A 23,761-nucleotide genomic window follows, 5' to 3' on the forward strand; every position below is an offset into this window, starting at 1 on the left:
GTTAATCAACACTGTTCTGAAAGACCACTGAAATTTTCCAACCTCTGCCCACTTGGTTCTCTCCCCACTTGTTAAGGCTGCCAGCCCTGGTCCATCAGGTTCATTATGGCACCTCTTTTGGATGTATGCAAGTTGCCTTGAAGAAGATTTTGAAAATTAGTAAAATAGAATGAAGACATGGAGACTGGATTAAAGTTTTCACTTTAGTAAGCCCAAAATCTAATTATTATTTCTTATTTCATATCTAATTATCAGATTAAGTGAATATAAGGAGTGTGTCACCCCTGATGAGGATAAATGATAGTTTAATGCCTTGTCTGCACTGGAGACTTGCTCTGATTTCAACCTCTGGAGATTGCTGCACCAATGCAAACCCATAGTTAGGCGAAGAAAACCACAACTTGCACCAGTGACACTTAACTTAGTTTCAAACATGGGATACCTCTAATGGTTCAAGTCACACTATCCATAAAAAACACTAGGACAGTGCAATGAGACAGTCATATTGGTAACTAGTTATAAATGGCTGAAGGGCAAATCTCCAATCCATGCAAGGCCTGAGAATCATAGGAGAGAAACATACTCGATCCAGATTGTATCACACACCAAACCTTAAACAATGTAGCAACTTTCTCTTCTTCACCATTGCATACCCAGCACTTCAAAAAACTGTTTATTCAAAGTTTGGTACTTAAGGGCTATGTCTAGACTGGCATGATTTTCCAGAAATGCTTTTAACAGAAAAGTTTTCCATTAAAAGCATTTTCGGAACAGAGCGTCTAGATTGGCATGGATGCTTTTCCGCAAAAGCACCTGTTGCAGAAAAGCGTCCGTGTCAATCTAGATGCACTTTTCATCTAAAAAGCCCTGATTGCCATTTTCGCGATCGGGGCTTTTTTGCGGAAAACAAATCTGGGCTGTCTACACTGGCCCTTTTGTGCAAAAGTTTTGCGCAAAAGGACTTTTGCCCGAACAGGAGCAGCATAGTATTTCCACAAGAACACTGACAATCTTACATGAGATCGTCAGAGCTTTTGCGAAAATTCAAGCGGCCAGTGTAGACAGCTGGCAAGTTTTTCTGGAAAAGTGGCTGATTTTCCAGAAAAACTGGCAGTCTAGATACAGCCAAGAGGTCTACCTGTGAACATGACTCTGAACATACTGTATTTGGTGTTCCCTCTCTACCATGTTAACCCTTTAAGACGATATCTTTCTGAATTTTTAAGCACAAGTTTTAAGATGCAGTTGACACTTTGTATTTGGCACTTCCACCTACTAACTAATCGGTTAAACAACATTAATATAGATGTATTCATATATAGCAACTGAAGTGAACGAGATATACCACTCTCAAAATCACATTACCTGTAAAGATATATCACCCTCAAGATCACGTTACCTATGTACTTCCTTAGTGGCAAAAAGCAGAACGGCAATACCCATAAGTAGCAGCAAGTTTGTGTGCATCATTGAGCTAATCTGTATCTGGCATTTCTGCTAGGAACTTGTTCGATTTTCATTTGTTCCTTTCTTTAGTGTTTGCTTGATCCATCACAATTCTCAGTATGCTGTATCATTACAACATCATCATGAATATGCTAATCTGTGCTTCATTTGCATAGGCTTTTGCACAAAAGGGATGCAATGTAGACATAGCCCAAGGGTGTCTGCACTCAGCCAGCTAGCTGTTTCCAGGAGTGGCACATGGGGCCTGGCAGAGAGAGCTTGACTGAGCCCTGCTGAGCTACCAACTGGGAATTGCCAGTGGTAAGCCCCTCAGCTGCAGCCTGCAACCCTAACCCCTGTGCCAACTCTGAGTCTGCACCCAAACTTCTTCCTAGAGCCTGTACCCTTCATCCCACCCTGTAGCCAATACTCTGCCCCAGCCTGGAGCCCTGTCCTCCACCCAGAGTGTTCTGATGCAGGAGGGGAGTTTGTGAACTCAGGGAGGAGTGTGGATATATGTGGGGGATCCAGGCTGGAGCAAACTCCCTCCCAAAGCTTGCATTCCTCACTCCTGCACCCAAAAACTCTGCCCCTGCCTGAAGCCTCCTGCATCCAAACTGCCTCCCAGAGCCTGCATCCTTCAACTCCTGCACCCCAACATTCTGCCCAACCAGATGAATGTGAGTGAAAGTGGGGAAGGTGGAGTGGGTAGGGCAGATCCTGGTTTGCCCTTAAATTCAAAAAGTGATCTTGAGCATAAAAAGTCGGAGACCACTGGTCTAAGTCTACATCAGCAGAATATGACCTATAAAACAAGCCAACCTGTGCACAGTTTAATACTGTGGTCTGGAAAGTTAGCATCTTCACTTCTTTTTTAATTAATTAAAACACTTTTGGGAAAACATAACTATTATAATAGTGATAATCATAATTATTAAGGAAATTCATAAATCTCATATGCTCAGAGGAAGAATACCTATGCCAATTCCTTAGAGAGAGCATCTGAAGCAGCAATAAATGCATAGCAGTGTGCGCTAACACAAGGTCTACAGTATATAGTGTCAAATTCTCTCTCTGCACCTCTCTTAGTTCTAATTCAACTTATTTGTACTTCCTTAGTGGCAAAAAAAAAAAAGAAAAAAAAAGACAGACTTTCCAGGCCTTCATGCAGGGGTAAGAAATGTAGCTGGTTTCCAGTAATCCCCAGCTGGCAGAAAGGCCCTTACACATGTTATCAAACAACATATGTTATGGCTCAATCATGTCTCTGGTGAAATCAGAAGCAGGAAAAAAGGTCAATATATCACTGCTAAATGTGACTTCACATGCACAGCTAGCTTTGATTATGTTTAAAATGTGTTCAAGAGGGAGCAGAGTGAAAGTGCGGTGGTGGATTTTGTTTGGTTAGCTTTTTGTTAATGATTATGGTGAATATCTCATTGCAACATAGATTGATTCTCAGATCTCACAGATAATCCTAACACAATTTCATGCCAAGAACTCCAACACATAATTGATATTTGCTACTCAAACACCTTCATGAGATACTTTTAGAATACCACATTTGCTTGTTTTTCAAGGCATCTTACCATATTTTGCAATACTATATACAAGCTCATGTTTCATGCCTATTATAAGCATTCCTTCACCTTCCAAAACACTTTAAACTTATAAACTGTTTAGCAAACAAGGCCCAATCCATTTTGTTGTGCACTTTAATAAATATGAAGTAATTTGAAAACCTGAAAATCTCTGGAGGACTCAGTATATGATCTTCATGTACTGCATCAAAGGCAAACACACGACCTCGACACAAGACTATTAAGTGGGATGGGCATTCACCTTCACTCTCTGAAAGGAAGATAAAAACACAACAATTTTTAGATAAAGGCATAAGAGAGGAGACAAGTTATAGACACTTAAGTGACCCATGTACAAAAATGTACAAATACCAGACGTTATTTTGGCCTTTAGCATTTAAGGCTTTGTAAATTTAAAAACAGCAACCAAAACCAAACTTGCCATCTATTTTCAGAGTAATTCTGTTTTTGAAATCTGACAGTAAATCTCAAAGGCTGCATCTGAAAGACTGACAGAATCCACAGAGGCATGCAAACTTTATTATTAACCACCACCAATGTTTATTAGGGATGTAAAATCCCGTTTAATCAGTTAACTAGTTAGTCATTACTGGTTAACCATTTAAACCATGGGGACGGACCCCCGCAAACCTGCCAAGGCCAGGCTAGAGTGCCTCAACCCATAGTGCACTGCTCCGGCTAGACTGGGTTCGCTGTGGATAGGGGCTTCTCTAGCCCACCAGTTAACTATTCACACCCCTAATGTTTATTGCCTTTTTCATAACTAACAAATTTATAAGTGAGGAAACTATTCTCACATCAGGGAGTAAAAATGCTACATGCAAAATTACTTCCATACTGATGAAAGAAAAAGGATGACACTGGGTGAAGTTCAAGAAGGTAGGCATAGCAAGTGGCTGTAAAGCAATTTCTCAAAGTGTCCTACAAAACCATTCGGAGAAACCTGCTGACTGGTCACTCTGGTGTGTTTAATTTACCAGCTCCTATTGGCTACAGTTCACTGTTTGCAGCCAAAGGGAGTTGTGGGAAGCGGTTTGGGCCAGGCTGCAAAGCTCTGTGGCCGCAGAGCCGGTAAATAAACACACCGGAGTGGCCAGTTAGCAGGTTTCTCAAAATGGTTTTGGGGACCACTTTGAGAAACACTGCTGTAAAGATAAGCAAAAACACTTTGTAGCACATGCTATAATGTTTTGCTATACAAATCAGGAATTAATGCAAAAATGGATCAACTAGTACTCAATTTGAATAGGCAAATCTGAGTATTTGAACACTGGTACATGAATGTTTAATACTATGCACAGATGCAGTTATTGCACTCACCACTGGAAGTCTTGCCAGTAATTACTTAGACAATATTATTAATTATGCCACACAAAAATTAACAACATACAGTTAAGGTTTGACCAAGTTGAAGACAAAAAAGTTAGAAACGCATAAAACACAAAGCTAAAGTTGCACTTCTGAAATTAGGTCTCTTCAAACTTTAACTCTGCCTCATATCTTTGCTTTAGAAAAATGAGAAATGTACTAAACTATTATGTATATGATATATATAGAGCTCCATTTAATGAATGCCCATAAAAATGCATTGATCTTATTAATATACTAATTGGTTTGCTTTATATCCTTCTTTATAATACTTCAAAATTTATAAATTCCTGTTTTAGATGTATAGCAAAATTAAGACATTGTCCCTCCTCTAGAATGTCTCTACATGTAAATCTCATCATTGGAGATGAAATTACAGCACTTATGTGAAAACAGCAAAAACTAGTGGAGTGATAAAGTAGCACAAAAAGTGCTGTCAGAAACATATGAAATACACTACATGCCAAGAAGCGAGATCACAGGCTTGCATCTTCACAGCGACATAACTGAGGTTCTTTGGGTGCTATGGTTTCTATTGCTTGGATTTTCTTTTTTAATCAATGTTCTTGAAAGGTCATGCACATTCAAACCATTGCTAGTGTATGCAAACTTAACTTTTCTTTAACAATAAAAGAAATTCCCATATTCAAATGTTTATTACAGTCCTAACAAGGAATTGTGGAGGAAAGGAGAATAGGGAATGCATTCCCCATGTTCTCTTGACTTCCTGAGCTCACTAATCCACACACCTTACGGTCTATGGGGGGGAGGGGGGGGGAGAGAGAAGGGGGATTCCACTCCAAGAACCTTAGGAGTTATACAGGAGTGTACTGAAGTAAGTGCATCAACATCTTACTGAGCCATATGAGATTTGTTGGAGAAATCCCCAATCTTTACAAAGCTTATTAGGTACCCCCGCCTCACTCTAGTCTTCCCATGGTTCTTATGCTTGTAGTATCCACAAAAGCCCCAGGAGCTTAAAGGGACAGATTACAGAGGACACTTGGCAAGTAAAACTTTTGACAAGACAGAAGTGAGATGGAGGGAAGCTGAAAATTTGGAGGAGGGAGAAACAAAACACATGGGGAGCATGTTCCTTAAAAGGAGATTATGGGGACAGAAATATGGAGGGAATTACAAGTCCATATTATAATTTTCAGGGCATGCATATTTACTACTGGCATAAACAAGTGCGATAGTTGCAAAAAAATAATTTGATATAACCCAGTTTATTCAACAGCAAGAAGTAAGCACTACATTCTATACCAAAAGGGACACGAGGTGAGGGTAAAAATAGAATCATAGGGTTGGAAAAGACTTGGAATCCAACCCCCTGCTAAAAGCAGAACCAATCCAAAATAAATCATCCCAGCCAGGGCTTTGTCAAGACAGGACTTAAAAACTTCTAGAGATGGAGATTCCACCTCCTCCCAAGGTAACCCATTCCAGTGCTTCACCACCCTCCTAGTAAAATAGTTCATCCTATTCCAACTTAGACTTCCCCCACTGCAACTTGAAAACATCGCTCCTCGTTCTGTCATCTGTCACCACTGAGAACTGCTTCTCTCCATTCTCTTTGGAATGCCCCTTCAGGTAGTTAAAGGCTGCTATCAAATCCCCCCTCACTCTTCTGTATACTAAACACACCATATATACTCAGTCACAAGCCCGTTCATTCATAAGTTGATCCCCCAAGCTAAAAATCACATGACCCGTTCATAAGCTAACACTGTATCAGCGGTTTGCAAACTACTGGTCCCTGCTCATCAGTGTAAGCCACTGGCATGTCAGGATATTTTGTTTACCTGGAGTGTCTGCAGGCATGGAGTCCTGAAGCTCCTAGTGTCTGATTCCCCATTTCTGGCCAATAGGAGCGCTGGAACTGGCAGCTAGTACCTCAGCTCTCATGGCTTCCTGCAGCTCCCATTGGCTGGGAACAACAAACAGCAGCCAATGGGAGCTAAGGGACTCCGTACCTACAAATGCACCAGATACATAAAATGTGCTGTCTGCCAGCAGTTTGCCCTGCTAGGCTGGGAACTGAAGTTTGCCAAATCCTTCCGCTCCCGCCAAGTTTAAAAAAAAAATTTGGTAAAACAAAATGACCCATTCATAAGCTGACTGCCACTCTTTACTGTGTCTTTTTTTTAACCCCCTCCCCCCCAAAATTAGTTTATGATTGAGCATATGTGGTTAAGTCCAAATCCCTCAACCCCTCCTCATAAGTCATGTGCTCCAGCCCCCTAATCATTTTTGTCGCCCTCTGTTGCACGTTCTCCAATGTGTCCATTCCTGATGCTCTAACCCTTTATTTGATCTGACCTGACTCCTTTATCTTTGTCAGTATCCAACCAAATTATAAAGATAAATTCCAATTTAGAAGGTACAACAAAAATCAACTCAGCTGTGGGACGTACACAGTACAAAGATGAGGTAACCTGTGACACCAATATATGACTAATCAAAATTCTCTCTGGCTAGAGCAAGTTTTTAAACAGGCAAAGAATACAGTTTTTGTTTCATTGTTAACATGACCACACTTTAGTCCTGTAACATAAATCAGTTATCTGTTACCCCAGCAAAGCTGCATATGTTTACCAGTTCTAAAATAGCTGCTTAAAGAATCTCTAGTAATCCCTGGAATCTTGCAAGTACAGAACAGCATTCGGAACTGGTTCATGTCCAAAGGCATATTTCCATGTCTATGCACAGCCAGTTTTTCCCTGCAGTAAACAGAATATACAAAAGCATAGTTTCTGATTAACTTTTAAACATGGGGAGAAAATTACATCAACAAATCAAAATGGCAAAATTCATCCAAGTATAGTGGAGTTACATCTAGAAAGAACTTGGCCCATTTTGTTCATGATTGTAAGCGTGCATAGTACACTGATATTTAGAAACAATTACATTTTTTTTATTTCTTACGTTCTTATTAGCTCCCAGTATTTCAAGGTATGCCATGTAGCTATGCATCCTCTTTCTATTTGAGTTCCTTCTTTGGGTGGCCAGTAGTGTTCAAGGTAAGGGCCTGGGCCTCCAAAGTTGTAATATATTTGTGTTGGTATGCGGGCATCAAGATAAGCCACATTCAACCACCATTCTTCCAGCTGAAAAGGAACAGAGATAAGCATCACAATATATTTTAGGCATAGGTCTATATAAGTGGTTGCACTTTCTCCCAATGTGAGTTGTGGCCCCATCTTAATGGGATCACCAGGCTGGCTTAGACTTGATGAGTTCCAGGGCCCCACTGCCCCAGAACCAAAGCCAAAACTCAAGGGCTTCTGCCCTTACCAGTGCAGCTTATATTACAGGCCCCCTGCGTGGAGCTGAAGCTCTTTGGCTTTGGCTTTGACCCCACCCCACCAGGGGCATTGTGGCTCAGGCTTTGGTTCCCACTTCTGGGGATATGTAGCAATTTATTTTGTGAGATGTGCAGTGCAGTGAAGTTTGAGAGCCCCTGCTCTATAATAATCACTTGAGAGTTTTATTGTACCCATCTATTTTTTTTTAATACTATGAAACAGTTCCTGAAATGTGAAAGGCAGACCAGCAATCCGCAAAGCACTTGCTGAGTGTGCTGAGACAGCTACATTACATTTCCAGGTGCTAAATTACTTACTTTGTAACCAGTTGTTGTAGCTGATGACTGTTGCAATTCCCAGAGATGTTATTTGCTGTTGAAATTAAAAGTTTAGCTGACAAAGCTAGGAATTAATGTAACAGACTTCTGTAAGATACCCAATTTGGTACACCACAATGTTTTTATTTAAAAAAAGCCTAGAACAATACAAAATTAATATGGTGCAAATAATATGGATTAAAACCTGGCTAATTGACAGGTCTCAAGAAAACCTGAACAGCTCTGAATAAGCTTGAAAGCTCATCTCTCTCACCAACAGACACTGATCCAATGAAAGACATTACCTCTCCCATCTCTTCTATCTAGCTTCCACCATATGATTGTAAATGGGCTATAATCACTGAGCAAGAGTGTTTCTTGTAGGATCCCTCAGGGATCGGTTCTTTACCCTACACCAATGGTCCCCAAATGGTGAGGTGCATCCCAAATGGGGGCACAGAAAAATGAATATTGGGGGCATGATTAGGAAGAAAATATATTTACAGATGACAAAGATTGGTAAATAGTGCAGACAGGTCACTAATACAGAGCAATATGGGTCCCATGTAAACTGGAACAAGTAAACAATGTGCATTTGAAGAAGACCAAAAGTAAATGTATACTTCCAAAAACAAAGAATATAGGTTTAGTTACAGGGATGAGGGGCTGTATTCTGGGAAAAAGACAATTTAAAAATATTGTGGGCCAAAGCCTATCAGTTGAGTATGAGTTCCCAGTGTGATACTAAAGGGTTAATGAATAAACACGGCAACACTGAGTGGGAGTAGGGAGTATATTATTACTTCTATCTGGCACAGGTATGACTACTCCTGGAATACATTTCCAGTTCTAGCATTCACACTTCAAGAAGAATGATGATAAATTGAAGAGTCATTAGAATGATTAAAGGACTGGAAAGCATGCCCTATAGTCAAAGGTTCAAGGAGTGGAAATTCTTTCTCTCAACAAAGAAAAGTTTAAGGGGCTAACTATATGTAGCTACACAGAGAACAAAAAAATTGATAATGGGCTCCTCGATTTATCAGAGAAAGGTATACAGGCAGTCCCCAAGTTACGCGGATCCGACTTAAGTCGGATCCGCACTTATGAACCGGGCTTTTCTCGCCCCGGAGGATGTGGGCAGTGGGACTGCCCAGACGCGCCGAGGTCCCGCCGCCCTCATCCTCCGGGGTGAGAAAAGCTGCTCCGCATCTCCCTGGTCTGCTGCGGGGAGAGGGGGGTGGGGCCCAGCAGACCAGGGAGCAAAGCCGCGGAGGACCCGGGCGGCTGGAGCGCCCAGACACGCCGCGGTCCCGCCCGGGTCCTCCGCGGCTTTGCTCCGCGTCTCCCTGGTCTGCAGACCAGGGAGACGCAGAGCAAAGCCGCGGAGGACCCGGGCGGTGGGACCGCGGCGCGTCTCGGTCCCACCACCTGCATCTCCATGGTCTGCTGGGGGGGGGGGGGGGTGTGCAGCTAGTCCACCCCCCACCCCCCCCAGCAGACCAGGCTTTTCTCGGGACTCCTGGTGCAGAACAGCTGGGGCGCTGCCGGTTGGTCCCGCAGTGCCGCTCGGTCCCGCAGCGTCGCTCCTTGGCGCTACTGTACCAACCTGGCAGCACCCCAGCTGCTCTGCCCCAGGAGTCCTGATTCAGCCGCTGCTGATCTGTTTCAGCAGCAGCTGAATCTGGACGCCTGGGACAGAGCAGCTGGGGCGCTGCCGGGTAGGTCCCCGCAGCGCCACACCTCAGCGCTGCGGGGACCAACCCGGCAGCACCCCAGGTGCTCTATCCCAGGTGTCCCCAAGTCAGCTGCTGCTGAAACTGATCAGCGGCTGATTCCAGGAAGCCCGGGGCACAGCAACTCTGCCTCGGGCTTCCTGTAGTCAGCCGCTGGTCAGTTTCAGCAGCGGCTAACTTGGAGACGCCTGGGGCAGAGCAGCTGGGGTGCTGCTGAGTTGGTCCAGTAGCGCCGCTCCTCGGCTGAGGTGTGGCGCTGCGGGAACCTACCCGGCAGCGCCCCAGCTGCTCTGTCCCAGGTGTCCAGATTCAGCTGCTGTTAAAACTGATCAGCAGCTGATTCCAGGAAGCCCGGGGCAGAGCAACTCTGCCTCAGGCTTCCTGCAGTCAGCCGCTGGTCAGTTTCAGCAGCGGCTGAATCTGGATGCCAGCTCCGACTTAAGTACAAACCTACAGTCCCTATCTTGTACGTAACCCGGGGACTGCCTGTAATATAATTGAGTAACTGATAGATGAAGATAAACCAGAGGTTCTCAAATGGGGAGGAGGCAAGGGGTGTGCAGATTATATTATGGACAGAATGATATTTTGGGGGCAGAGGGGAGGACTTGCTGCACACATTTTACCCACAGCAATGAACTAGCAAAGCTGATTCCTTCAGAGCTATGAGGGCCTCTGATGGTATTGTGTAATCTGAACGATATCTATTAAAATGGCATAACATTATGCAAAGTGGCACTGCACATTAATCTGTCTGCTACGATGGAGTGTGCACATTTAATTGTAAGCATGAATTGCACTCACTTTTATTACAATATAGTGTTGGCTCATTTATGCAGCAAAACCAAAAACTAGATTTATCAAGACACCCAGGAAATATTTTATAACCTTATAAAATCATAGTTCAAAACATACCCAATTCTTCTTTGTTTTAGCCCTTTCCAGTAATTTATGCTGCAACTCTTTTCCAATCCCATGTTCAAACTTTTTAACTATTTCCTCAGTTCTTTGATATTCTTCTTGATTTAAGAATGGTTTTACTGTAAATAAAGGAAAATGTATATGAATACAGATTCATATCGCCTCTACCCCATGGGGACACTAAAGCTGAAAGAACCCAAGAGTAATGTTTAAAATAAACAAATCAATCAAGTCTTTGCTAGAAGAAAATATGATATTTTTAAAAGGCCAGAATAGGAGCTAGGAAACTAATGTAAAAATATATTTTTTAAAATATAAGTTAATCAAGATTATCACACCTATAAAATAAAAGCAGGAAGAAGTGGATGCAAAAGGTCTGCAATATCAAAGAAAAGTGAATCAAGAGACTGAAAACAGAAATATCTAAGGTCTATGCTAGCAGATATTATGGAGTTCTAACATTATGGAGTTCCCAAGGAACATGTTTGCTAATTAAACGTGTGTCTACTTGGTGGGCACAGTACCAGACTAACACACTGAATGAGTCCACACATTTGAGAAACACATAGTAGGCATCCTTCAGTCTTAAGAGGCCATACGTATCTGCCCCGACAGGTAAAAACTTTACTCAGTTGATGTAATGGTAGCTGCGAACATGGTTGCCTTCAGCAGACTCTTTTCTCCTCTGCTAAAATGGACTGCTTTCTCTCCTAACTCTGGGAGGTCTCGGTTAAGTTCTTGTTTCCAAAAGCTACGGTCTTGAGTGTGATCTCCCTGTTTGTCCACATTCATATCCATTTTTTGAGGTCTTCCTTGCACATATCCTTAAAATGTCTTGTGTCTTTTTCCAAATGCCAATTTGCCATAGAGAATGTCCTTTGGGACGTGCCCATAATTCATTTGGAACACATGCCCAAGCCAGTGGAAGCATCTCTGAGGAGTGTTTGCGTACTGGGTTTGCTGGCCCATTTGAGAACCTCAGTATCAGTGACTCTGTCCCTCCAGGAGATTCCAACGATTCAAATTGAGGAAATGCTTATAAAAGCTGTTGAGCCTCTTTTCCTGATGAAGAGTATGACATCCATTTCTTGCTCCTATACAAATGTGTGTTGATAACACATGCACAATACACACAGATCTTTGTGTGTTCTGTTAGGTTTGGGGATTTTGTTTTGTTTGTTGCCATACCCTCTCTCTCAGTCTAGACATTACAAATTCTGAGTTCTATTTTTAGTGAAAGGTTGATTGTGATAAAGTACCCCAGGTACGTGAATTTGTTCACCACTACAAGTTCTTAGGTGTTGATCCTGATGAAAAGTGCTTCCTCAACTGCTTGGCGTATTGTTAACTTCTTTTAGGCTTATAGTAAGTCCAAAGTCTTGTCAAGCTTTGAAAAAAACTGTCCATAAGCCTTTGAAGACAAGCTTGTGTGTGTGTTCCAGATACACCCAGTCCCCCACTGTGGCTCTGCTTTTTGAATGTAGTAAGAGCAGCCAGACGCAGTCCCCTGCTGTGCCTCTGCCTCCCTTGCCCCCCAATGGAAATGGTGCTGGGTGGAACCAGCTTTTAAGTCGGCTCCCCCCAGCACAGGTTCCAGCTCTCCCCCACTTGTTGCCTCTAATAGTGTTATCTAATACAGGCAGCAAGGGAAGAGAGAGGGGGGGAGAAGTGACTAATTGAGTTGTGACTCAACTACCCAATATGCCTAGTCACTTACATCCCTAACGCTGAGACCGCTGCCTATCCTACTGACCAATTGTATCTTGCTGTTTTCTTGTACTCTTCTAGATGTGTTGTCTCTTATACTTTGATAGTAAGTTCACTGGGGTAAAGACTATCTTTTTAGATCATCATCTCTGGATAGTCATAGGTAGGCTTTATCATTAATTAAATTAGATAACCCCTTTAGGTTCCTGAGGGTGTCCTGCTCCTCACAAAACCTCTTTGGTTAAAATCTAAGGACCTGATTCTCTAACCTTGCATCTTTGGTAGCCATATACATCTGCAGGATGTGAATGGAAAGTAGATGTCACACTCTGCTATCTTAATTTAGTAGCACAATACTTCTGAAATACTTTGGGCATGGCTACTAGTTTTGTAAGTAAGACCCCTGTATTATCCTTAAGATTGCATGATAATTTATATTGGCTAATACTCTACGTTTTCATATATGCTCATAAGACATGTTTAATGGAAATACAATTATAATGGGTCTTTTAAAAAACTAAGTCCAGTTGTAATGATTCAATGAGCCCAATATATATCGTGACATTCTCTTAGCATTGGGTAATTTTGCATCCATTTTTGTGCTTTCAAATTGCCAATGCAAGGACTACATCTTCATATAAAAAAGCATACATTTGTATTTTGGATGCTTTCCATACCAGAAATTCCTTTAACTGGTTTGTCAATTGATGTTTTCAGAAAAGAACAAATGAGCATAGTGCTCATTCCTCATAGTCTCAGGAACAAGTTACTCTAGAGAACAGAACACTGGATAATGGTCTGCTGACACTTATCTATTTGGGTGAATAAAATGAATTTTCTACTATGTTTCTACCAGTGGAGGCGGGAGGAGGGGAGGGAATTTTTGTGTGTGAATAGAAGGCAGGATTTTGTTCTAATGAAGTCTTTCTCCAAAACATCTATCTGGATGGGTTGCTGAATTATATTGCACAATCATATTTTGTGTATCTTGCGATCGGCATGGATTCTGACAGCTCACCAATGTAACAACTTATCTCTCATTAGTAATCATCCCTACATCTAAGAAGGTAATTTTTCATTAATGCAACATAGCCAGAATTTCTCTCAGAAACTAGTTCTACACTATCCAAGCCTGAGGTATCTCATTTGGCTACCCATGAGCCTGTGCTGTTTATATATATATATATATTTCTTACAGTGCTGCCATTGCCAACATAACTTCTTGTTTACAATGTTATATCTACAATGAACCGTACAGTGGCACAGCTGTATCATTAGAGCTGCACCACTGTAAGATCTTCCATATATTACTCAATACACGGTACAGAAACCACCCCCAACAAGCAGTGGTAGCTATTTTGGCAGAAGAGTGTCTTGAAATCAGTGAAATTTATGTCAATTGGGGGAGGGTATTTTTTCCACATACTGTACATGATGGGGGGGGGGGGGTATTTTTTCCACACACAACCAACATACCAAGCACTGAATGGAGGACTTCCAGGCAGGGTAGACGGATTTAAATCATTATGTAGAAAGCCTAAATTTAAATAATCAATTCTAATCAACTTCTCCAATTGTACTTCAGTTATTTTTTTTAAATACAGATGCATCTTCATTGGTTGATCTAACCACTAAACACCTAAAAGGGTACTCATACCTATATACATTTCCGAAGTCGTGATTTAGCTTAATATTTTCAGATTCTTAACAGATTAAAATTACTGTACATTTTAGTATTTTAGAAAATGGAGAAGAAAAGATTATTTACTAGAAAACTTTTTGCTCATGATTTCTATCAAGCTATATTAAGATGGTAACAAAACAAGCCTCTAATGAAGCACATGACCAAACATGCCATATTCATAAAGCTTGATCTCAAAAGTTAGATTTTTTTTCCCTTGATTTTTTTCTTTAAAAATAAAAAAAACACATTTTTAAGTCAAAGTTTTTGACAGGGGCTTACAGATTCAGCATATATTTATATTTAAAATATATTAAGAGTTTATAAGTACTGCAGGCATCATACTGTGCATTCAATTTAGAGTTAATTATAAACAGGTTTATTATTTAAAAGAAATAAATTACATACAAAAGTGTAAATATTTTTAAAATAAAATTTTTATTCACCCTGCCTCCAGAGCTGAAAGCATAAGGCTCTATAGTTGTGCTAAACAGTCAGGACTGCAAGCTCAGAGTTGTAACAGACACACATTTTGTGGGGCTCCAGCACAGAAAGGAACACTACACATATTGGCACATGATCTGTACCTGCATGGAGTTCATTGCAGAATCAGGACCCTAAGCTGCATCTCTGTCTCAAAGTTTTATTGTACTACACTGATAAATATACTTATCTTGTTTGACCTTTTGGGATTTATGTGGGTGACTGGGTAGGATAGTAAACAGTTGAATTAACCTTATTAATAATGCTGAGATCTGCCAAGTTAAACTCTGGGCTGTATGCAGCAATTCAAGAGCAAAAGCATGTAAATGATCTGAAAGAGCTTTAATTCATTCAGATGTAGTTTATTTATTAATTGGGAGAGGCAGGTTTGATTTACAAACTTCATTTTTAGTATCCCACTCTACCATGTTACAATCTATCCACAATAACAGCACATCTTTAATTCTAGTGAACTGCCTGCACTACAGGGAGAAAATAAAATGGGTTTGTTTTTGCAACAAAAATGTTTGAGACATTTTACTATTTTTTTCAACAATATGATCATTAATTTAGCGCTGTGAATCAAAAGGAGTAGCATAAAAGCCATAGGTCTGCTCTTCACCTACACTTTTGGTAGACCTAGCTAAATATTATGCTCTGTGTGATGCATTTAAGCTAACCTACCTCCCTCACCCCAAATGTAGACTAAACAAGGTCAATGGAGAGATCTTTTGTTCACTCAATATCACCTCTCAATACAGTACATTTACTATAGTAATGGGCAAAATCCTTCCAATGCTAAGGTATCTACATACATGACAGCCACCTCACTGCTGCTGTAGGATTTTTAGATATAGTCATACCCTCAGTTAACCATACCAATATAAGGCTTGTCTTCACAGCAACAGACAGCTTGAGTTAGTGCACTCAAGCTACTCTAGCTCAAGTCAGGGCGACATTTGAGTTATTCAGAGTGATTTGATTAGTAGAATGATTGCATTTGTAGCTTATGAGTTGTAACTTAGGGCATGTCTACACAGCACCCTAAAATCAAAATAAGATACACAAATTGTGCTACACAAATTGCGTATCGTACAGGTGATCCCCACATTTACAACCTAATTGATTCCTGGAGAACCATCATAAGTCGAGATGTTATAACTTGAACCCTTATTGCCCATAGGGGCAATGTTATGAATGCGGGTTCCGTTCCTGATCCACTTTGCCTCTTGGGAGTTGTAGTCTCCTGGAGCCACGGGGCTCTGCAGGACAGTAGGCAGCCCCACAGCATGGTGCAAACAGCACCCTGAGCCAGCCAGGAGCTAGGCCGGGCAGTAGGTGGCCCTGTGGTGCAAACAGTGCCATGAACTGGTAGGCCAGGGGCTTGGCCAGGCGCAAACAGCACCCTGAGCTGGCTGGGCCAGAGCAGGTTTGTCATAAATGCGAGTGTTGCAGGCCGGACGGTCGCAATTCAGGGGTCACCTGTATTTCAAATCTATTTTGTTTGATTTGTCCCTATCATCTGTTCCTGATATTTTAATAGTTAGTAAGTTCTTTAGTGCAGGAGCCCTGCCAAATCAGATAGCTCAAAAGACACAAGCAGGCTTTTGAAGCTGTATAAATAACAGGAATACAAATTTAAAAAGCTTCATAGGGACAGCCAAGTCAGTCTGTAAGAGGAAAAACTTAAAAAAACAACAACTAGTCTAGTTGCACTTTAAAGACTAACAAAACATGTAGATGGTATCATGAGCTTTTGTGGGCACAGCCCACTTCTTCAGATGACCGGAGTGTTGGAAATTCAGTGTATTTAAAAATAAAGTGTCTTTATTTACATGGGGACATTAGACAAACAAAAGCAGCCACAAGCAACCAAGCACCTATTTCCTATTTAGACCTCTCAAAAACACAAAGTGTATTAAAGCAATTATAACAGCTATACCTGCATCAAGGTATTTCCTCAAAGATTCATCAAGCGCAGGAACTGGTAGCGAAGGAAGAGAACTCTGGTACTGGAATGTTCTCTCTTCAGAGGATTCTAATACTTGATTTTCCATGATGTGGATCTGAAGCAAAATAGTAATTATGCAGCCTGAATTAGATAAATACTTATGTCTCCCCACTCCACTTTTACCTATTTTGCTTGGATCTCTGCCTCTCATATTATAAAACAAATAGTCTCTGAAATGTAAAGACCTAGAAGAGATCATCAAGCCCGGCTAAGGCTATTATGTCCAATAGAGAAACTATACAAGGCAATAGGGATGTGAACTAGTCAACTATCTGTTTACAGTTCTGGGGTTAGGTCTCATTAACTCTGCCAAGCCAGGCCACAGAGGGCGGGGGGAGGCGGCTATGCAGACTTCCCATCTCTCGGTGGCTGGGGGCATTCCTGTCACCCGTTCCCATGCCCGGCCCGGCGGCCGGTTAGCGGGGCAGCTGCGGGCACGGTGGTGGGAGAGCGCACTGGGGGCGGGGGGCAGCCTGTGTCACACCGGGGCGCGCCCGGCCCAGGCACAAAGCGGTGACGGTTGAGGGGCGCAGGCAGCTCGCTGAGCCCGAGCCCAGGCCCGGGCCCCCCCCCCGCGCTGCAGCTGGCAGCCTTGGCCGGGGGAGGGTCTGCCTGGCCCCCCCCTCGCAGCGACCGCGGCTCGGGACAGCCCAGCGGGGACAGCGGCCGGGGCTGTAGGCGCTGCCCGGTTCGCGCCGCAGGCCCCGGACTCGCCCAGCCCAGCCCAGCCCAGCCCAGCTCACCCTCGCGCGCCCGCCGCAGCAGCAGCAGCAAGCGCCGCCGAGGTCTCGCCCTGCTCCGCGGCGGGCGGGGCCGCGTCAGGCCGGAGTCGCGTCACTCCGCAGCGGCGGGGAGCTGCGCGCCCACAGACCGACCCACCCCCGGCGAGAAACGCCGCACGCGCTGGGGAACGGGAAGGGGCCACAGCCCCGCTCGGCTCCCGGCCCCGCTGAACCCCGCAGGCGCAGACCGCCCCCTGGCGCTGAACCCCTCCCCCCACATGCACAGAGCCGCTCACCGCCCGGGGAACCTGTCATCACTGCCCCGCTCACCGCACAGGGAGCCTCCCGCACGTACACTCCAGCTCCCCCCCCCTCCCCGCACCGTATGGGCAAGAGGAATGTGTCATCACAGCCCCACTCAACGCCTGGTGGCCCTGCTCACTGCATGGGGACCTCTGCGCACACACACACACACACACCACAGTCCGGCTCACCCTAAGGGGGACACTTACGCCCTGCTCACCCCCGTCCTTCCCCCATAGACAGCCCCCCCATATACACACCAGCTCTACTTACTTACGCCACAGGGACTCCTGCACACACACTTCCCTGGCCCATACACAGGCAGGGCATGGAACCCTGCCCAAAGACCATGGTCAATGTGTGAGACTCTCAGCCTCCAGAAGGGAGCTGCAATGGGTTCCTTATGCCCAGCTCTTTATTTAAGGCCAAACTGATTTTAAAAATTCCTCAATGGAAGAGTAAAGCTTTGGAAATGTAATCAAAATAATCCATTTGGAACCTGTTAAAAATGTAATTCATTATGGCTACGTCTACATTGGCATGATCTTGTGCAAATACGCTTTAACGCAAGAGTTCTTGCGTTAAAGTATTTGCTCAAGAGAGCGTCTGCACTGGCACGTGCCTTTGCGCACGAGATGTGCTTTTGCGCAAGAGCATCCGTGCCATTTTAGCCATCGGGCTTTCTTGCGCAAGAAATTCATGTTGCCTGTCTACACTGGCGATTTGCGCAAGAACAGTTGCACAAGAGGGTTTATTCCTGAACGGGAGCATCATAGTTCTTGCACAAGAAGCACTGATTTCTCACATTAGAACATCAGTGTTCTTGCACAAGAACTCCCCGCCAGTGTAGACAGGCAGCATGTTTTTGCACAAAAGCGGCCGCTTTGGAGCAAGATCGTGCCAATGTAGACGCAGCCTATTTGTATGCACTGTGGTTTTACCCAGGTCTGAAGAGCTTTGTATGGCTCAAAAGTTATCTTGCAGTAAGGGAAGTTGGACTAATAAAAGTTATTACTTCACTCACCTTATTTATCTAATTATTTGTTAAGTATGAAATAAAAAGCTGGGTTTCACTTGGCTCCGCAACAAAATAAGTCTGTAATTTCCCCCAAATGATAAATCTCTGTAACGAGGGAGAGGCAGTGGGTGTAAATGTATAACCACTGACTTGTCTGAAACCTGGGAATTTGTGAGACCAGGAGAGGTCAATGCAGTGGGAACTCTGCTTTCCCCCAGCCACCTGGGGGCTTTGCTTTTCCCCTATAGTCAGGGGCTCTGCCTTTCCCCTAGTGGTTCCACTGCCACCCAGGATTCTGCTCTCCCCACAGAAGTGGGGAACTCCGCTTCTTCTCGCATGGCTCTGCTGCCACCTGGAGCTCCACTCTCTGGGAGCTCTTTCCTCCCCTTGGATGCTCCGCTGCTGCTTGGGACTCTGCTTACCCTCCTGGCAGCCCTGATGCTGCCTAGGACTTTGCTCTCCCCATGGTGGCTTCACTGCCACTTGGGGCTCTGTGCTCCCACCAATGGCTGTGCTCCCACCAACAGTCTCTCCCCAGTGGCTCTGCTGTCACTCAGGAGGCTCTGCTGCTGCCCAAAGCTTCATGCTCTCCCAGTGGCCCCCCTGCTGTCCATGGTTCCGCATTCTCCCCAGTCGCCCTGCTGCCATCCGGGGCTCTGCTGCTGTCCTGCCATACTAGATAACATGCTTTGCTTGGGTTGAGTCATAATAATTCATTATTATTTCCAGCATATAAACGCAGTATGTATTCATTATAAGGTATTCATTGTAGGTATTCATAGTTAACCATAGTATTAAGCTGTAATACCCCCAAAAGCAGCTGGCATGTTCAGCAGTGGCTCCATGTGCTGCCCCTCATCTACAGGCACCGACCCCACAGCCTCCACTGGCCACTGTTCTCCATTATTGATTAATGGGAGCTGCAGGAGTGGTGTCAGCTGGCAAGGACAGCATGTGGAGACCCCCCTGCTCTAACATTATCAGGGGCTGCAGGGACATGCCAGCCTGTATCCTGTATGAACAGCTAAAGCATAGTAGAATAAGATAGCAAGTAACCTGTGTTCTCGATAACATGCTCACTCAGCTGCCCCTCAGCTATGAGGAATGAAATAGGGGAACTAAACCTAAAGCTGTGCCAGTTCATCTGGTGCCAGAACTGGTCGGTAATCACAACATGGACAGCAGGGCAGAGAAGCTGCTAGAAAGGCCAAAGGAAATAGTTTTGGGCATGAGATAATCCTTATTAATATGTAGTGATAAGTGTCATAATCTACTAACCTATAAAATAAGTGTACCCATAATTTTTTTAGGGTGAGGAACAAAATATGGGCATGGTAGGTTGGGCCAGAATCAAACAATGCTAAGGTCCTGTAAAATATCCATGCTGTGAAGATAAAGGATTATTCTTGGGCAAGTACTTACCCCATCTGCTAGTCACATACAGGGATGCCCCAGAAATCCACAGGGTTCTCCTCACTTGAGTTTCTATAGGGAAGGAAAGTAAGGGGGTTCCTAGACCTAATGAGGGATGAATGGGAGGTGGAGACCTCTCCTGCTGGAAAATCAGTGATGGAGTATGTACTGACCTTCCAGAAAGAGCTCACTGAGAATCTAGCCAGGGCACAAAAGAAGCAGAAACTCTGGTACATGTGCTCACTTTTATGCCACTGGGGACCAAGTGATGCTTCTCATCCCCATGAGAAAGAACAAGCTGCAGGCATCCTGGGACAGCCCTTTCAAGGTCATCAGACAGATAAATGAGGTGAACTATGTGGTGGAATTGTCCAACCAGGCTCACAGCTAGCAGATATACTATGTCAACATGATGAAGCCATACTGGTACAGAAAAATGTTGGTGCTGGCTGTATGTGGGCAGTGGGGAGAGAGGATCCCTTAGTGGGTCTCCTCCCAGAAGCTGGGGTGATATCTCACTGGAATCAATTCCCCTTTCTGACCAGCTAACTCCTGCACTGAAGACAGAGATCAGAGAGCTGCTGTGTTTGCAAAAGCAGCTGTTTTCCAACCAGCATGAGCTCACTAACCTGGCTATCCACTCCCTGAATATGGGAGCCATTTCCCCATCAGGTGTACCCCATTCTGAACCACAGAAAGCTGCCCAGGACTTGGAGAGAGATTGGAAAAACAACAGGGTAATCCAGCTGTCCTCCAGTCCGTGGGCCTTTTCTGTGGTGTTGGTCTTCAAGAGGGATGGGACAATCTGGTTCTGTGTGGACTGTTGGAAGCTCAATACCATTACTGTGTCCAACAGCTACCCTATGCCTAGATAAGTTGGAGAGGGCACTGCTGTGGATCTCCCCAATGGGTAGTGGCAGGTGCCTTTGGACTCAGAGGCCCAAGCAAAGTCTGCCTTCACCATCCCAATAGGTCTCTTCGAGTTCCTGGTCCTGCCTTTTGGCCTCAAGGGAGCACTTGCCCCCTTCCGGTGCCTGGTGGATCAGTTACTGAGGGGGATGGATTTCTTTGTTCTGGCATATATTGATGCTATCTATGTCTTTAGCCAGACCTGGGGGGATCATGTGTCCCAGGTGAAAAGGATGCTGCATCACCTCCAAAATGCCAGATTGCCTATCAAAGCTGGATGGCAGACTTGTCATATATGGGCCACAAGATGGGGAGCAGCCTCCTGATGCTGGAGCCAGCATCAAGGATTGACCCACTCCCCAGACTAAGCAGCAGGCCCAGGCTTTCATTGGGATGGCAGAGTACTACCGGAGGTTTGTGCCCCACTTAAATCCATGGCAGCTTCCCGATGGTGCTTTGTAGGAAGGGTAAGCCAGGATAGTCTGGACCAAGCAGTGCTCTGTGCACTCAAGAGGACACTTGTTCAAGGCCCGATGGTTGTCAACCTGAATTTTAACAAACCCTTCCTGGTGTTCAGTGATGCCTGAGATAATGGACTGGGTATGGTGCTGATGCAAACTGACTTTAATGAGGAGGACACCCCATTGTATACTTGAGCAAGAAGCTGCTGCCCTCGGAGCAGCACTGTGCTGCCATAGAGAAAGAATACCTGTCCCTGTGGGCCCTTAAAAAGCTGCAGCTATATCTATCTGAGTGTTGCTTATACTGACCACTCTCCTCTAACGTGGCTACACCAAATGAAAGGGACCAATACCAAGCTCCTGAGGTGGAGTCTGTTCCCACAGGATTATGACATGGAGGTGGTCCATGTTAAGGAGAGTACCAATGTTATAGTCAATGCTTAATCACGGAGCAGGGGCCCTGAACTTCTCTCGGTCACTGGCTAAGTGATCCTGCATAATTCAGACTTGAGAGGGGCAGAGAGAGGCAGTGAAGAATTTGCTGGATTTTCAAAAGGGTTGCATGCAGAGGGGGTAGGCCTTAGTGTTCTTGAGTGTTACAGGTTTAACAAGATGAGGGGAAAGGGAATTTGTTGCTACAGGGACAAGCACAGAATTGGGGACCCCCACCAGTGGCCTGGAGAATGGAGACCCCAACAACTGGTGACCCGGTGACCAGGAGACTCAGTTCAGGTGGCATAGCCAGTTCTCACTAATGGGAGGACAATAGGCTGTGGAGGGAGGACCCTGGTGACTTGACCAGCTGGTTCCATTCACACTGGAACAAAAGACAGAGGAGAGGAAAGGAAGAGTAGAGGGGACCAAGTGACCTTGTTTACCTGAACAGAAGACAAAGGACAAGGGAGGAGCTGCTGGAATATTGGAGGCTCAGCTGAAAGGAGGGAGTTTTCTGGATTGGGCAGCAGGAGCAAGAAGGGCCCATCTAGATGTGGGGGACACTTGGATGTGCTGTGCTGAAGGAGGGCCGACATACAGGCTCTGAGAGTTCCTGTGCTGTGTTCATATGCTCAATAAACACTCCAGTCTAGAGAACAAGGTTGCATTATTTCTTCAGGGAGTGGAGACTCCCAGGTTCCAGAGAAAGAGGACTCCCTAACTGGGCCCATGCTGGTGACAGGTATGCTGAAGGCTCAGTGAGGTGACAGGTGGAGGAGCTTAAGCCCCACGAGAGAAGGGCTGCCACAGTGAAGGGGGTTTTCCCCAGGGACTGTACGGGCCAAGTGTGGGCATAACTTGTGAGTCTGTGACAGTGACTGGATCTTGAGTACTTTGTAAGTGCCTGAGCATGTGTTAAACAACTTGAGTAACGAGTTCTTTATTGCTGGTCTGATTAATTTGATTTTTGAAAGTATAAATGTCATCTGGACCAGTAGCTTTGCCATTCTCAAAGTTGCTGATTCTGGAAGTTAATTTGGTCATTGAATACTGTGCCCCAAAATTACATGTCTCCTGATTTCTTGACATATAACCAAGTCATGGTTGGTTGGTTTGCTTATCTGTCATTTTCTAGGAATAAGTTTGTGACTTCATCTGCAGGCATTATAGTGTTTGCTGATGTTCTGGAGATGTTGTTAAGTTTCCAGTTGATTATTCATGCGTTCTTACTACTATAGGTCATGTCCACACTCCCAATAAGATTCTTCCATGTCTTCTGTTTTTCCTCTGTTAGTGCAGAGACTACTTATTTGCCTGGAGGCAATGGTCCTCAGTGAATGGGTCTGCTTTGAACGTTAGCTTGTATTGTGCATCCCAGTCCAATATCTCTGATGTTATTCCTGGCATGTAATTTGTTCTGCAGCCTTGTGGAACATACTTCAAAACAGTGCACACTACATTGACAGATTGGCTATAATTTTCTGGTATTGGTTTGATCTTTCATCCCAAACTAAGTTTGTTACACAGATACAGATGTTATTGCTGTCAAATGCCTCATCAGCATTGTAATCCTATATCTATCTGCTCTTGTTGAAATAACTGGGGAGTGTAGGTTTGTGAATTAAGATTAAGTTGTGTGCTTCTGCCATTTCTAACAATTCAGTTAGTCCACTATTTTCATCAGTTACCCCACAACCCCATTTGATGCTGTGACTGGTTAAAGTGATCACTGGCATTTTGTCATGTTCAGAACTATGTAGTCATGGTCAAAAGTACCCCTACATTCATAATGTTGTAATAATTTTGTACAAAATATGCTTGAAGAGATATCATTTGAAAACTAATATATCATTGGTCAATAATATCATGGTGAAATATATGCCGCAATATTAATATGCAAAATTATGAAATCCCCCTGCAT

At 44.1% G+C, this 23,761-nt stretch overlaps 1 protein-coding gene across 2 annotated transcripts in view; it reads right to left on the reverse strand.

Moving 5' to 3' along the window:
- Positions 1-17,485, reverse strand: part of CROT (carnitine O-octanoyltransferase) — a 29,879-nt gene extending 12,394 nt beyond the window's left edge. Inside the window, exons 1-7 of one of the 2 annotated variants that reach the window (XM_075922435.1) lie at positions 17,323-17,485; positions 16,511-16,634; positions 10,692-10,816; positions 7,344-7,525; positions 7,014-7,138; positions 3,189-3,297; positions 43-136 (exon numbers count right to left, since the gene is read on the reverse strand). In XM_075922435.1, coding sequence (XP_075778550.1) covers positions 43-136; positions 3,189-3,297; positions 7,014-7,138; positions 7,344-7,525; positions 10,692-10,816; positions 16,511-16,625 — 750 coding nt within the window. In that variant the 5' untranslated portion in view covers positions 16,626-16,634; positions 17,323-17,485. Of the gene's footprint in view, positions 1-42; positions 137-3,188; positions 3,298-7,013; positions 7,139-7,343; positions 7,526-10,691; positions 10,817-16,510; positions 16,635-17,322 lie in introns of those variants that run through there. The other variant, XM_006119480.3, reaches the window with a different exon arrangement.
- Between the last annotated feature and the right edge of the window lie 6,276 nt (positions 17,486-23,761).

This window comes from Pelodiscus sinensis, chromosome 2 (genome assembly GCF_049634645.1).
Source record: "Pelodiscus sinensis isolate JC-2024 chromosome 2, ASM4963464v1, whole genome shotgun sequence".
NCBI classification, from domain to species: Eukaryota; Metazoa; Chordata; order Testudines; family Trionychidae; genus Pelodiscus; species Pelodiscus sinensis.